The sequence below is a fragment of the Triturus cristatus genome, chromosome 11 (genome assembly GCF_964204655.1).
Source record: "Triturus cristatus chromosome 11, aTriCri1.1, whole genome shotgun sequence".
Classification (NCBI taxonomy): Eukaryota; Metazoa; Chordata; class Amphibia; order Caudata; family Salamandridae; genus Triturus; species Triturus cristatus.
Window position 1 is genome coordinate 136795048 of NC_140594.1, and position 16431 is coordinate 136811478.

At 48.1% G+C, this 16431-nt stretch overlaps 1 protein-coding gene across 6 annotated transcripts in view; it reads left to right on the forward strand.

Annotated features, from left to right (window-relative positions):
- Positions 1-16431, forward strand: part of CIT (citron rho-interacting serine/threonine kinase) — a 1313172-nt gene that overhangs the window by 1069226 nt on the left and 227515 nt on the right. For all 6 annotated transcript variants that reach the window (XM_085636268.1, XM_085636269.1, XM_085636271.1 and 3 more), the window contains one exon: positions 5690-5829. In XM_085636268.1, coding sequence (XP_085492394.1) covers positions 5690-5829 — 140 coding nt within the window. The remainder of the gene's footprint in view (positions 1-5689; positions 5830-16431) is intronic.

A 16431-nucleotide genomic window follows, 5' to 3' on the forward strand; every position in this document is an offset into this window, starting at 1 on the left:
GACATTAAATTTGATGTAACCACAAAATCAGATTAAATGCTCTGATTCTTTTGATACCTTGGAGTACAATTTTAGTAGTTTTATTCAGAAGTTAGGGCTGAAGTGTCAGCCTGTAACTCTACACTCGCCAATGGGGCTACTAGCCTTCTAACAGTGAAAACCTCATTGTGTGGTTTTTAATATCTGATAGCGACATCTAGCCGCAGATTCCTTACCTTAGAATTTCCCAGGCATCTGGAAGACTTTTGCTCAAGCAATATCCTTGCGCGCTGGTAGGTAACGTCGGTTGGCTCCGCAAGACGTTGTTGGCATTGTCTGGCCGAAGTGACGTCTGTGTCACCTATATAGACGCCACCTCGGCACGCTGCTGTCGGTTCTTTTCTTTCCACGCCAGCTAACCCAGATCCGTGAAGAGAGCTACCCTTGATCATTTTTTGACAGGCTTTTTTTTTTAAATCATTTTGTCTGCTATTTTTAGTGTGTAGGTTATTCCACAATGTTGAAGAAGACTTCTGTATTCAAACTGTGCTGCCCTTACCATCCCGCCAAGTTGGTGGCTGATTCACACTTAATTTGTCTTTGGTGTCTGGATCATGACTCAAACTCATGCTGCGATTGCTGGGCAATGCCTCCGAAAGCTTTGAGGGAGCAGTACCTAAAGCTGCTTGCGGCCTGGCACTCTGCTCCACGCCATTCGCCTCTGAGGCCTTGTTCTCTGTCCCTGTCGAGAGGATTGTCTGGGCACCGCTCCGGATTTCCTAAGTCCTCGTCCTCCCACTCAAGGGTGTGGCTCTGTGCTTCACTCCCCCCGGCGGCACTAGCCCCATCCTTATCACTGACGATTTGTAGCCGGATCGGCGCCTACCGATGCATATTCTGGCACCGACGACACCCTTTGGTCGGTTCCTCAGCCCTATTTTGAAGGGTTCGGAAAGGAGGAAGATTGGGGGGCATCGCTAGACCCTTTACAAGACCAGCCTGAGCATGAAATCGACTGGTATGAGAAACTGCATGAGGCGAGTGGACCGGATACCTCTCTGTGGCTATGGAGGAGAGACCTTCATATGCTATGATGGTAAGAAGGGCAGCTGAAGTCCTAGACCTTCAGCTCTCTTCGGTGGACATCAAGACGAACATCTTGACGGAGGTCCTGCAGCATCGCCTCCTTGGAACCCCTCCTTCCCTTCAACAAGGCCTTGACAGATGTCCTTCTGGAAACCTGGTCCAAGCCTAGCATAGGGTCCCCTGTGGATAGTTCAATTGCCCACTGCCATTGCCCTGCTCTAGGCGACCCAAAATTCCTCACTAACCACCCCAACCCCGAGAGCTTGGAGGTCCAAGCTTCTACCTCACAAGGCGCTTTCCCTTCCACACCCCCAGACAGGGAACTGGTACTGCAACAAACAGGGCGGGTGGGGTGAGGCCCTGCGTCTCTGGCTGGAACAGCAGGGCATATCCCTGGTAGTGCAACACCTGGCAGGTTACCTGAATGCTAGGTTGGTTGAACTCAGCCATCAATGCCTAGCAGATCGCGAATGGTAAATCCATCCTGAGGTGGCGCAAGGTCTCTTTCAGAAGTGGGGAGAGCCTTGGTTAGACCTGTACGCCTCCGCAGAGAACGCGCAATGTCATCAGTACTGCATGTTAGAGTTTCCAAGACAGCACTCGCCTGGCCACGCTTTTCATCTCAAGTGGAGCTCAGGCCTCCTGTACGCCTTTCTGCCACTACCACCCCTGTCCAGGGAGCTCAGGAATATCAGGAGCGACCGGGCCCAAGTAATTCTTGTGGCTCTGGCATGGGCACGGAGAGTCAGGTATCCCAAGCTTCTCCAACTAAGCATCGATCCTCTGATCAGACTGCCCATTCGGGAGGATCTTCTGTTGCAGCAGCAGGGAATGGTCCTCCACTCGAACCTGTCAAACCTACGCCTTCTTGTGTGGAGATTGAGCAGGGGTAGTTGACAGCATTCAACCTTCCTCCCGAAGTCTGTAATGTTATTTTGGCAACCTGTAGTCCCTCTGCCAAGACCGTGTACGCCTGCCGGTGGCGAAAATTTGTAAAATATTGATCAGAAAGGTCTATTGATCCTCTTTCTGCTTCCTTCTCTCAAGTCCTCCTCTTTATTTTGACACTTGCACAGCTGGGCTCTGCTCTGGGCACTCTTAAAGGGTTCTTTAAGGCCTTGTCTGCCTTCTTGAGACTGCCGGACCAAACCTCTTTATTTAAATCTCCTATTTTAAATAGATTTCTTAAGGGGCTTGTACATATGTTCGCACTTGCCCCATTTATCATGCCTCAGTGGGACCTTAATTTGGTTCGCACCTTTCTGATGTATACTCCGTTCGAACCTCTGCACAACTGCCCCCTCTGGCTGCTTACCATCAAAACAACCTTTTTAGTGGCAATAACGTCTGCCAGTAGGGTGAGCGAATTGCAACTTCTGTCTTCCAGGACTCCTTACCTGACCATCTTCCCTGATAAGTTGGTGCAACGCACTAGGGCCTCTTTCTTACCGAAAGTGGTAACACCATAATGCGTGGGGCAATCAGTCACCTTGCCCACTTTCTATGCTCCTCCCCACCCCTCTAAAGAGGAGGAGTGACTCCACTGTCTGGACTCAAAAAAGCGTTGCCGTTCTACCTTGACCGCACTAAAGAGTTCCAGGTGGATGATCAACTCTTTGTGGGGTCGTCTTCTCCATCCAAATTTGCTCTGCTTTGGCCAAGAAACAGCCTCCTGTAGACTTAAGGGATCATTCCACTAGAGGTAAGGCTGCTACCACGGCATGGCAACATGGAGTTCCAGTCCCTGGCGTTTGTCAGGCAGCAACGTGGGCATCACTGCACATGTTCACTAAGCTCTACTACCTATACAGTCCGGTCGCAGGGACGACCTTTTTGGCAGCTCTACTCTTCAGGACTTCCTAATCTACACTTGTCCGCAGTCCCTCCTCCAGGGATGGGATGGAATTGCTTGGGTATCTATTCTAAGGTAAGGAATCTGCAGCTAGATGTCTCTATCTGATGGACAAGTTACTTACCTTTGGTAATGCCTTATCAGGTAGAGACATGATCTAGCCACAGATTCCTTACCGATCCATTTATCCTCCCCACACTGCAGACAGGTTTTTAGGGTCAGGACTGTTCCCTTTCTGGGCCCTAGTTATCTAAAACACACCGTTGTCCGTGCACTTCATAGCTTCACGCTCCTGCTGTGGAAACTCATGAAAAGTAAATGACTTGGGTGCGCCGAGGTGGTGCCTATGTAGGTGACGTGGACGATGCCGATGACGTCACATAGAGCTGGCCGACTCCACCTACTGGCGCACAAGGGTATTGCTCCAGCAAAAGATTTCCGGATTCAGCCTGATGCCTGGGTAATTCTAAGGTAATGAATCTGTGGCTAGATCATGTCTCTTCTAGATATAATACATATAGCTTTTTGGCCTAAAAAGACCTGCTTTAGGGGTGGATTACAAACATTAAGAAGGAAGGTGTGGATTTTGCCGTGGCTTGAAATGGCAAAGTCAAGTTAGTTGTTTAGAACTGCTCTGCCAGCCAGCAGTGGTAGGCTGGGAGTCACGTTTTTGCTTTGTCACACTCGTGATGGCACAACTAGTACCGTAGTCCTTGAGAGACAGTTTATCTTACAGACCCTAGGTACCCCTAGTTCCATATATTAGGGACTTACAAGTAAGTTAAGTTATGCCAAGTGGGGATAAGCTAATTTAACATGTACTTTTAAGAGTGAGAGCACATGCACTGAGTCCTGATTAGCTGAGCTCAGGGAATTAGTCGTTACACCAGTGCCTAGTAGTCAGAATAGAGGGGGGACAAAAAGTGGGGATGAACTGTGAAAAGCCTGTTTCCTCACAACTATCTTGTTCCCAGACAAACTAGTGTTAAAGACTAAGGCAGCTCTCCTCTCGAAATTTGTAACACCCTCCCACATTTTTCAGTCTGTCACCCTTCTAGCATTTTTGGCTCTACCTCATCCATCCAAGGAGGAAGAAACGCTACATCATCATGACCTGAGCTTTTACATCAATAGCACCAAAGGCCATTGGGTGGAGGATTAGCTTTTTATGGGTTCCTCAGGAACAAACATGGGAAGAACTGTACAGAAATTGACTATCTACAGATGGATCGTTCTTTGTGTAAAGACCTGCTACAGACTGGCTAAGAAACAGCCTCTGGGAGGCATGAGGTCTCATTGCACCACAGCCAAAGCTGCTACAACTGTGTTGGCTCACAGAGTGCCTGTTCTGGACATTTGCCTGGCTGCGACGTGGGTGTCAGATCACGTATTCATGAATCACTACTGCCTGGATAGCCAGGTCTGGCGTGAGGAGCACTTTGCTCATTCGGTGTTGCAGGATTTCCTGTTGCGAGCCATTCCACAGACTCACCATCTGGTGAGCTACTACTTTAATACCTATTCATAAGGTGAGGTATCATCAGAAGTATCCATATGAAGAACAAGTTACTTAACTTTGGTAACGCTCTTTTCTGGTGGATACTCTATGTAACTGTAGATTCCTCAATGGCTCATTCTCCCTTTGTTCTGTGTAATAAATTCCTTTGGTTGATACAAAATACAAATTAGAGATCTGCACACTGTCAGTCTGTTTTCTCAGAGCTGCGCGTCTGATTGTGCAGACAGATATCAGAAAGAAACTGATGTTAACATGCTGAGATGGTCATATTTTGGCCCGACGTGCCTTCCAGGACGAGACAGACCCATCGTGGATCTACACAACATCACCTATCAGTGCATGAGGGAATTGCTAGGAAAAATCTTCGTATCCAATCTCGCGCCTCGGTGAATTCTCAAGGTGAGGAATTTGTGGTTAGATAGATTATCCACCAGAAAGAGGGTAAACCAAGGTAAGTAAGTAACTCATCTTAGTTGAAGGGACACAAAATAATCATGAAGAATCTGATTTTAAGCAGACATAAATTCTTGCTGTGTTGGTACTCATTAGGAGCAAGAAAATTAGCTGGCATAAACCTTTAACAGTGGTGCTCTGTGCATCTAAGCACCAATCTGAAATCTCAGTACGCACTCCTGCTTCACAAGTTCTATTCAAATTAATTTTCAGAGTTCAGGGTTGGGTGTATCTGGAGAAACCACAGCTGTTTGTAAATCTTAGTGAACATGTTCACCTCTGCAATAAATTAAATTATAGTTTGTTAGTAGTGCATCGTGCGTCGTTAGTTTAGTGCATGTTTAGCAAAAACTGAGAGCTGTAAAAGTTAAAACCGTCAAATAAAGAGAACAATGTAGTAGTGCAGAGTAACTCACTCTGCTTGCAGTTTAGTATACTTTCAGGCGTCTTATGGTAAAGGAGGTTCATTAGGAAAACAATTGAGTGTAATCATGCATGAAGTTATTGAGCAGGGGTCGAATAGAACATGATTAGATTGTGTGTAATTCTGAAAGTATAATTGATGGATCATGCAACCTTATGTTGAGTAAGATACTGGTCTGCGCATGAAGGCACAAGAGGAAAAAGGCTATATTACTAGTGTGTATCTGTAGTAGTTACACATACTAGTATTGTTTGGGTTTCGTCTTTCGATGGTCTGGAAATCATATTAAATGAAATGGCTTTTGATGCCATCTTGGAAAAAAGTTCATTGCTACTCAGATTTGTCATGCCATAATGCCTTTCTTCTCTGTCCTCAGGTGAGGAGAGAGCCTTATGCTTAATTGATGTTAAGAAGGTAAAACAGTCGCTCGCTCAGTCTCATCTTCCGGCTCAACCTGAGATCTCTGCAACGGTGTTTGAGGCTGTGAAAGGCTGCCACTTATTTGCTGCTGGAAAGGTAGGTGATATTGCTGTCACGTGAAATATGCATGAATGTCTCTTCTGGTGTGCATTTGTTGTAAAGTACAGGCTTTTTATAAACAAACTATTGCTGTAAGTTAACCCCTTCGCTGCTAGGCCTCCCTCCCAACCCCCCCTCCCCTCCACTGTGCTAAGCCTTTTTTGGTTATTTGGGGTAGTTTGTGCTTAGGCCCCCGTAACGTTTTGTCCACATAAGGTATCCATGCCAAATTTGCATCCTTTTCTTCCAACATCCTTAGGATTCTGAAGGAACCCGAGAAATTAGCCAAAATACAGCTACATTTGGGGGGGGAGGGGGAGAAGTGCTGCAGAAGAAAGCATTTTTTTTTCTCTGAAAATGGCATCAACAAAGGGTTAGCAGGGCTTAAATCAACATCTTCCAAGCTTTCAGAAAACCAGCATTTTCTACAGGTTTGGCAATTTACGGAGGCATAGCCTGTTTTTCCTATTTTTTTGGTGTGCTTTCAACCTATTTCCAGTTAGTGGTAGAAATGGGTGTGAAACCAATAATGGATCCCGGAAAGGTATATATTTATGAGAAGTAGAAAACATTCTGAATTTAGCAAGGGGTCAATTGTGTAGATCCTTCAAGGTTTTCCTATAAAAAAATAACAGGTGAAATAAACAAATATTGAAATTTCGTTGAAAAAAACTGACTTTTGCGCCTACATTTTTACCTGTACCTTCTTCTAACTATGGCCCATATTTTTTAAAGCAATATATTGTTACGTCCACTGAATCCTTCTGGTTGCGTGGAAATATAGGGCTTGTATGTTCACCAAGAACCCTTGGTACCCAGAGCCAATAACTGAGCTGCACCTTGCAGTGTTTTTTTTATTGTGTACTGTTATATAGCATTTCACTTGATAAAATATAAAGAGGGGAAAATGGGTAAGAAGAAACCCTATGTATTTCCGAAATGGGAACCAAATATGAAGTTTAGAAACAGTGGTTATTTGCACATCTCTAAATTTGTGGGTACCTATACTAGCATGTGAATCAGCGGGCAAATGTTCAAAATGACTTGTTTTTTACACACTATCTTACAGATTGCATAGAAAGACAATTGGTAATAACACGTGTTCTGCTATTCTGTATTCCCCCCTAAGTCTACTGATAAAAATGGTACCTCACTATTGTGTGGGTAAGGCCTTGGGCCCACAGCAGGAAACGGCTCAAAACACAACGTGGACACATCACGTTTTTCTACGGGAAACTGTATTTTTTTTTTTTTTGCAGTGTGCCTAGCTGTGGATTTTAGGCCCTAGCTGTGCCAGCACCTAGGGAAACCTAGCAAACCTGTACATTTTTAAATCCAGGATTGGGTGACTTGTGTGGCTCTCACCGGTTTCTGTTACCCAGAATCCATTGGAAATCTCAAAATGTGCCTAAAAAAACACATTTTCCTCACATTTCTGTAATAGAAAGTTCTCGAATTTGCAGGGAGCCACAAACTTAAACCCACCCAGCATTCCCCCAAGTCTTCCAATAAACATGGTACCTCACTTGTGTGGGTATGCCTAGGGCCGCAACCCCAAAACGTATTGTGGAAACATCAAAATTATTGATTACAAAAAGACCTGGTTTTGAAAGGGAGTCAACTGTGTTTTTGGTCCCCGGCTCGACAGCCATCTTGATAACCCTACCAAATCCAGACATTTCTGAAAACTAGACACCCGGGGGAGACCACGGAAGTGTGGCTTGCGTGGATCCCCCAACGTTTTCATATCCAGAATCCCCTGCAAACCTCAAATTTAGCTTTGAAAAAATCAAATTTTCCTCACACTTGTGTGTGGAAAAGTTGTGGGATCATTTTGCTGACACAAATTTCCGACCACCCAGCGTTCCCCGCGGTCTCCTGATAAAAATGGTACCTCACTTGTGTGAGTGGGCCAAGTGCCTGCGACAGGGAAGGGCCCAAATCTTATTGTGGGGACATCAAAATTATCCATCACAAAACAGCCTGGTTTTGCAAGGGGGCACATGTGTTTTTGATACAGGGCTCGGCTGCCATCTAAGGAAACATACCAGACCCAGACATTTCTGAAAACTAGACGTCCTGGGGACAAAAACACAGGTGACTGGAAAACCAGGTCATTCATTTTGTGATGGATAATTTTGATGTATCCACAATATGTTTTGGGCTCTTCCCTGTCGCGTGCACTTGGCCCGCCCACACAAGTGAGGTAGAATTTTTATCGGGAGACCTGGGGGATCACCGGGTGGTAGGAAATTTGTGGTTTCCTTCTGATTCTGAAAGAATATGGCACAGTAATGTAAAGTAAATGTGTGACTTTAGTCACATTTTTAGTTTTTCTTGGTATTGTGGGTAAGAAAACTTGTTGGGATCAACAAGAGGGACATCACCCTGTACTCCCCTCGGTTTTTAGTTTACGAAAATATCTAGAATTGGTAAATGTTTCCTAGAGACAAATGTACACCTTGGCAGAGAAAGACAGAAAAGACAAATATTACTTCACAGCCAACTATTCCTTAAGTACACACACAGACTAGTTGGATTTTGCACAATGGTGAGTGAAGGTTCAGAGCGTAAATCTTTATTCATAGATTTGCCAAAAAAGAAATCCACTGTTAATAGTTAAAAGGTTAAAACCCTGAAACAATGACTCACAACTTGTGAGCTGTAAAGCCATGGCACGGCACCAACCTCTTTACAGGTAATTTGCACACCTTTCATACGTGACACACAAAACCATTCACACCGCCAGCCGCGGCCCCAGCACATTACAACATTCACATCAACAGACCGCGCCACTCAAGGGCCCATCACTTTCATACACCCACATGACTGACACAGCAATTGCACAAGCTGGAGGTTGACTTAGTGTGTGCAGTGGCCTTTGGCAAGCAGTGTGTGTGTAATGACCAGCAACAAGTCACAACTCACACACCGCCAGCCAAACGCCTGTCTACGCTCACCACCAGCTGAGTGCCAGTCCACGCACACCGCAAGCCAAGCTCCAGTCACGCACACTGCCAACCAAGCACCAGTCCACGCACACCGCCAGCCAAGCGCCAGTCCACGCACACCGCCAGCCAAGCGCCAGTCCACGCACACCGCCAACCAAGCGCCAGTCCACGCACACCGCCGGCCAAGCGCCAGTCCACGCACACCGCCGGCCAAGCGCCAGTCCACGCACACCGCCGGCCAAGCGCCAGTCCACGCACACCGCCGGCCAAGCGCCAGTCCACGCACACCGCCGGCCAAGCGCACGTCCACGCACACCGCCGGCCAAGCGCCAGTCCACGCGCACTGCCGGCCAAACGCCAGTCCACGCACACTGCCGGCCAAGCACCAGTCCACGTAAACCTCCAGCCAAGTGCCAGTCCACATACACTGCCAGCCAATCGTCAGTCCATGTACAACGCCAGCCCAGCACCAGTCGGCGCACACCACCATCACATTTCTTTCTCCAAAAAAGAAAACACAAACCTAAACTACAAACAACAGCTCTAACTAAATACATCACACTAATGCCAACCGTGAAATCTGAGCAAAAAAGATAGTGATACAGACCAGTCAGTTTACATTTACGCTCACGTTTGCAACCAAAAATTCAGTTGCGTGTGGTACAATTTAAAACACGTGTGCACACACAGCCTAGGATTAGAAGGACAACCGGGGCAGTACATACGACTCTTCTTCTGCATACCTCTTTGGGCACAGACTTCACATTTCTTAGCGGGAAAGTCTCTTTTGTCCTTGGGAGGAAGGTGATCAAGAAAGTGGCGGTCTTTCAGTCTAGCCACATTCTCCACTGTTGCAACTCTAATAACTCTTGCCTATTCCACTACAGAAAGGCTACCGATCACACAGACTTCTGAATCCGTAAACATAGTTTACCACGAATCTGGAACACCCCATGCCATTACAACGCGGTTGTTACAACACATGCTATTACTCCGCAAGTCGAAACAACTTGCTCTAGGGATCGGGAGGTGTTGGATTTAAAATCCAACACCTTCCCTACTGTTGCACAGACTGGAGTTGGAATAGTAAATTATATAATTCCAACATCCGGCGCCCCCCGCTAGAGCAAGTCATTGATCTGACTTGTGTGTTGTAATGGCATGCCTTGTTACAACGCGGTTGTTGTAATGACTGCGTTGTAATGGCATGCGAGGCAACGTGGCATATTTTTCTGAAACAGAACAAATGTCATCTTTGACTCTGGAGAACAATCCTTGAAAACAACAAAAGCATTTAAGGTTGTTAAATGGATAGCCAACTTCTTAAACCAAACGTAAGCCTCACGAACAGCAGTGTAAGGTTCCAACCTCTGGTCTACTCTTATTGATACCTCCCATGTGATTATTGTAGTCTAAAATGCACACAGGTTTGCACAATTTAGCAACCTGACCCCAATCACAGGTGAAGTACTTTCATCATGGATGGTAGTCAGCATGTAGTCATTTCTCCTATTAGGAAATTTCACAGCCAGAAGTTCATCGCTATGCAAGGCACTGCACTGTCCCTTCTCAAGTTTTAAGCAACCAAGCTCTTTTGGGTAACCTTTACAGTTAGAGCAGATTGTGCCACAAGCAACGGTGTCCACTTTGAACAATTGCACAGCAGTGTTGAAGTTATCTACGTATAAATGGTGACCTTTGTTAAAAAGTCCTCTGCCAAGTTCCCACACACTCTTCCTACTAACTCTGAAAGTGGACGGACAACCGGGGGGATGGATCAATACTGGAATCCCTAATGGTGTACACCCTAAAATTATATTCATAGCCAGTCCTACTCTCAGACAGCATATACATCTTAATTCCAAAACTTGCTGTTGTGCTAGGAATGTACTGCCTAAAAATCAAACTGTCCTTGAAAAGTACTAAAGGCTCATCCTCAACTGTTTCTCTCCCAGGAACATAGATCTCTGAAAATAGATCTACACAATCATCAAGGACTGGCCGAATGTTAAAAAGACGGTTACAATCTGGGTGATCTTGTTCCAATGCTGACGCATTATCAACAAAATTCCGCATCCGAAAAAGAAGCAAATACCGATCATTACTCATGGTTGCAGGAAATATAACTGTTGCCATCAAGGGACTAGTAGACCAATATCAAAACGGCAACGGCTTCCTTATCAAGCCCATCAAAAAAGTGAAAGCCAAGAATGTATTCAACTTATACAGAGTACTTGGAGTCCACCGGGTGGCTCTAGATGTGAGCTTAAGTCTGGCAATGTTGTCCCTCAAATAGTGTTCATCATATAAATTAGTCTGCTCAACAAGCTCATTCAGAAATACATCATCCATAAACAACTGAAAAAAATGTATATGCAAAATGTTTTCCGTATTCACTCTACACCCTGCAACACCACTAAAGGCAGGCAACACCGCCTGTACCATGTTTGGGCAACCCAGAGTCCAGCACTTCCAATGGGAAGACTTTCAGCGTCAGACTGCAATCCAGATGCCTCTTACTGCACTATTGGCACATCAGTGCCCTCCTCTAAAAGCGACACTTCAGCCACACTGAGTGGCTCTAGCCTCAGATGATTCTTCTCAGACAGAATCTTGGACTTCCTCCTCTGTCTAAGATGCAGAGTCAGTCTCACAATCATGGTCCAAGGAAGTTTTGAAAAGCTTAACAACCTGTAGAGCGATAATCCTGCGGCTAGCCATAATCCTTACTAAGAAAAGTAACTTGACAAATAAACCAACAATACCCAACACTGCATAAAATAAGTAATCAACAAACTGTGGATTTATCAATCGGAAAGTAAAGTTACTGGTAGCCTGAAAGGCAAAGTCAATCAATACAAACTACACAAAGACCTACATTTTGAAAAAAACACTACCACTCACATGCCACTGAGACTAGACTCACCTGCACCTAGTCTGCACAGACATAGCAAGCACCAACAATATCCCACTTAAAAGGAAAATCAAAAAATGACAACACAATACACATCATGCACAAATAAAATGAGAATTTCACACACAATAAAACAGAAGCTAAATATGCTGCTATTACACCATTTACAAAAAACGCAGTCATGCTGGGCGATAATACTCATTTGGAGTAAACAGTACAAAGAACCAAACAGATGCAACTACACAAACTGCAGATCAACCTGTCACGAAACCGCAAGCAGGAGATACAGTTATAAACTATAAAACTTTGCACTAAAATAAAAAGGAGGAATAAAACTTTACAATCACAAATGCAAATGATGAGAAATAACAGTTACCATTATCAAATACTATAAAGTCTACCCATCAACATCCAAATGCCAGCCACACACACCACCACCAGCCCAAGCGCCAGTCCACACACAGCTATCCAAATGCCAGAACACACAGACCATCCTCTGAACTACATTTCAGACACCAACATTCCCTGGTGTCTAGTGGCTTCTGCCCATGGGTCTAAACATATATTGCCTCTAAGCCCCCAAGGAGGGCAGAAACGACCAAAATATTCACCCCCAAAAGGGAAGCGACCCTTGCTAAAGGGTCCTGTAGGAAAGTAGGATCTCCTTTCATGGTTATCCCTACCTTTTGCTTAGTGTCAGTTTGTGTTTTACCTAGTCTGACTGGGATCATGCTAATCAGGATCCCAGTCACTATGCTTTCTCCCCAAATTGACCATGGGAAGTATTTTGGAACCTCCACAATTCGCTAATTGTGTACCCTTGTAAGTCTGTAGTATATGGTACTAAAGTACCCAGGACATAGGTACCCCAGGGGTATCCCATTGGCTGCAGCATGTATTGTGCCACCCATGGGAGTCCACTTAAACTGTGACTACAAGCCTGCCATTGCAAGCTGTGTGAGTTGGTGCTTGCACCTCTCCCGACAAATATTTCCTTATATCTGAGGTCACTGCACATCTGAAAGAAACACGTAGTGCTAGATTCCTTACCTTAGAATTACCCCCAGGAGTCCGACTGGATCCCGAAAGTTTTCGTCAGCAGTACCCCTGCGCGTCGGAAGGTGGCGTCGTGCGGCTCCATGTCCATCGTTGGCATCGTGGTCGCCGAGATGATGTCGCGGCAGCTACTTAGACGCCGCCCTCGTGCACTGTCAGTTCTTTCTCTTTCCGTGCCAGCAAGCGCAGATCTGGAGAGAGCGGTACCCCCAGTCATTTTTGACTGAGTTTTTCAGGGCTTTTTGTCTCTATTTTTCGAGTCATTCGACTCCTGGTGCATGTGGGATGTTCAAGTCTGGCGGGGAATGTCATCGCATGATGTTGGTGACGGACCCTCACCGCGTGTGTCTACTGCCAGGGGCGCAACCACGACCCTAAGTAGTGCCCCGACTGCCGGGCCATGGCGCCTAAGACTTTGCGGGAGAGGTCCCGAAAGTTGCTTGAAGTCGGTTCCGCACCGCTCATGGTCCCGGTCCTGTGGGAAGTCGAGGGACCGGTCGCGGAGCCATCACCATTGTTCGTCGGGATCGAACTCTTCGCACTCTGGGTCAGATAAGGCGAAGCATCACAAGAAGTCGAAGAAGCGTCCTCGTTCTCCGACTTCCCCTCGCCCGTCAAGCGACGCGGCTGATGGTGTAGGTGGTGCCTCCCCTGCGGCTCCGGCTGATCCTACGCAGTCTCCGTCTGCCTACCTGCCCTTCCCGGGTCCATCGGCAACTCCGGCCCAGCTGCAGGAATTTCTGTCAGCCTTGTCGCCTCTTTGGGCTGTCAGGTCCCGCCGGCGTGGCTTCGGGCCCGACTGGGGGTCTTCGCCCTTTTTTGTCAGCGGCTCCAGCAACGCTGTCGGCTCTGGCCCCGGTGCCGCAGGGCCCCCAAGGATCCAGGCCTGGATCCCGGTCGACGCTGTTTCCGGTTTCAGCCCCGATATGGACACAGCGCCGTAATGGCGTCACTCAACGCAGATTCCGACGCCGATGGGGCCTTTCTACCGTTATGTCCAACCTCCTTATTTTCGGCCTGTACATCAGCCTTCGGAGGAAGGGGAGGACTGTGAGGGGTCTGAGGACCCTCTCACAGCTCAATGTTTGTATGACCCGGACTGGGCAGAAGAGTTGGGGGATGCCAGTGGTCTTGACACCTCTCCTGACCTTGGCATGCTAACTCCTCCTTACCGTGGCTACGGAGGAGAGTGCAAGTTACGCATTGGTGTTGTGTAGGGCAGCCGAGGCTCTCCACCTCCAACTCCCTACAGTGGCCATCAGGACTAACCTGATAGAAGTGCTTCAGCTGGCGGCTAGCTCTGTGGAGCCACTGCTGCTTTTTAATGATGCACATTCTGGCGTTCTTTAGGGCACCTGGTCTAGGCCCAACACAGGGGCTCTTGTGGTTAGGAGCGTGGCCCGACGCGATCGCCCTGCCCCGGGCGACCCCCTTTTCCTCTCCCAACGCCCCACCCCTGAGAGCTTGGTTGTCCAAGCCTCCACGTCCCAGAGCGCATTCCCTACCCCACCCCCTGACAGGCAATCGAAGAGACTGGAACAGTTTGGGAAGATGATTGTTTCTTCTGCCAGTTCAGGGCTACGTTCTGTGAACACCGCATGCCTCTTGGGTCGTTATTCCCACTCTGTGTGGGATACAGTAGCGCAAGTGCTGCCTCCGTGTCCAGAGGAGGCCCAGACAGTGCTCTCTCAAGCTATTGCTAAATGGAGGGATGCAGTCAAGTTTACAATCTGTGGTGGCGTTGACACCGCCGACTCGCTGGGCAGGGCGGTTTTCAACGACAGTGGCGCTCCGCTGCCACGCCTGGCTGAGGACAACAGTTTTTTCTGGGGATGTCCAAAACACTCTCATGGACATGCCCTTTGATGGCATTCGCCTTTTTGGCAACAAGGCATATAGTGCGTTGGAGCGCTTTAAGGACTCGCAGGTTATGGCCAAGTCCTTGGGCCTTTCGGCCACTCACCCTCCTCCGCCTTCTGCTTTCCTCTCCTTTCATGGCCACAAAAGGGGTGCCCTGACACATTCGTTTCAGAGCCACAGGCCTGCGCAGCAACAGTACCAGCGCGGCCACGGATGTGGGACCCGCCGTGGTGAGTCAGGGGGGCCTGCAGTCGGGTCAGTCCACCTCCACCCCGACCTCCACTGCCTCCAAACCTTCCTAGTCGCCATCACCTCCCCAACTGGTGCACCATCACTATGGACAGGTGGGTTTTACAAATAGTCAGAAGGGGCTACTCCCTCCCCTTCGAGACTACACCTCCAGCCATGCCACCCTAGTACCACCACATGTCGGGGGATCACTAGGCACTTCTTCAACAGGCAGTCGAAAAGCCCTCTTGGCTAAGAGGGCCATCAAGAGAGTTCCAGCACCAGAAGTAGGATGTGCTTTCAACTCCCACTACTTTCTGGTTCCCAAGAAGGACAAGGGCCTGCGTCCTATCTTGGACCTCTGGAACGTCAATCGCTTCCTACAGAAGGAGAAGTTTAAAATGTTAACTCTGGCTCAGGTCTTGTCTGCCCTCGACCCTGGAGACTGGATGGTAGCGTTGGATCTGCAGGATGCATATTTCCATATTCTCGTCCTGCTGGTCCACCGGCATTACCTACGGTTTTCGGTAGGCCATGAGCACTTTCAGTTTACCGTGCTCCCCTTTGGCCTTACCAGCGACCCTCGGGTATTCACGAAAGTGATGGCGGTGGTCACAGCTCATCTGCGCAGATCAGGGGTTCCAGTCTTCCCCTATCTCGATGACTGGCTGTTGAAGACGGGCTCGCCCCAGGCAGTCGTCTCCCACCTCCAGACTACGGCCGACCACCTGCATTTGCTGGGGTTCTCCATCAATGTGCCGAAGTCGCACCCGATTCCCTCTCAAGAGCGGTTCTGGATACGACACTCTTTCGGGTCTATCCTCCCGAACGGCGAGTCCAGGATATTCAGGCTCTGATTCCGATCTTTCAGTCTCTCTCCTGGGTTACGGTCAGGATGGCCCTTAGGCTGCTGGGCCTCATGGCCTCCTGCATCCTGCTGGTTGATCATGCCAGATGGCATATGCGGGCTCTGCAGTGGGACCGGAAGTTCCAGTGGGCGCAGCATCAGGGAACCTGTCCGAGTCCGTCCAGATCTCGGAGGGCACTGCACAACAATCGCAGTGGTGGCTCACAAACCGGCGTTGGGTCAATGTCAGATCCCTCTCCCTTCCCCAACCGGAGCACACAGTGGTGACGGATGCGTCCCTCCTGGGATGGGGCGGCCACATGGCAGAGGCGGAGATCAGAGGCCTCTGGTCTGCGGCGGAGTCCCGGCTCCATATCAACCTTCTGTAGCTCCGGGCGATCCGACTTGCACTAAAAGCATTCCTTCCCTCTGTCAAGGGGAGAGTAGTGCAGGTGTTCACAGACAACACCACTGCCATGTAGTACTGCAAAAACATGGCAGGGTGGGGTCGTGGACCCTATGTCAAGAGGCTCTGTGCCTCTGGACATGGCTGGAACATCAGGGCATTTCCCTGGTGGCTCAACACCGGGCAGGTACGCTGAACACCAGGGCGGACAAACTCAGCCACAGGTGCATGATGGATCACGAATGGTGTCTTCACTCTGACGTCGCCACCGAAGAGAACGCGCAATGTCAGCAGTTCTGTGCGTTGGAATTTCCAAGGTGGCACTCGCTCGGCAATG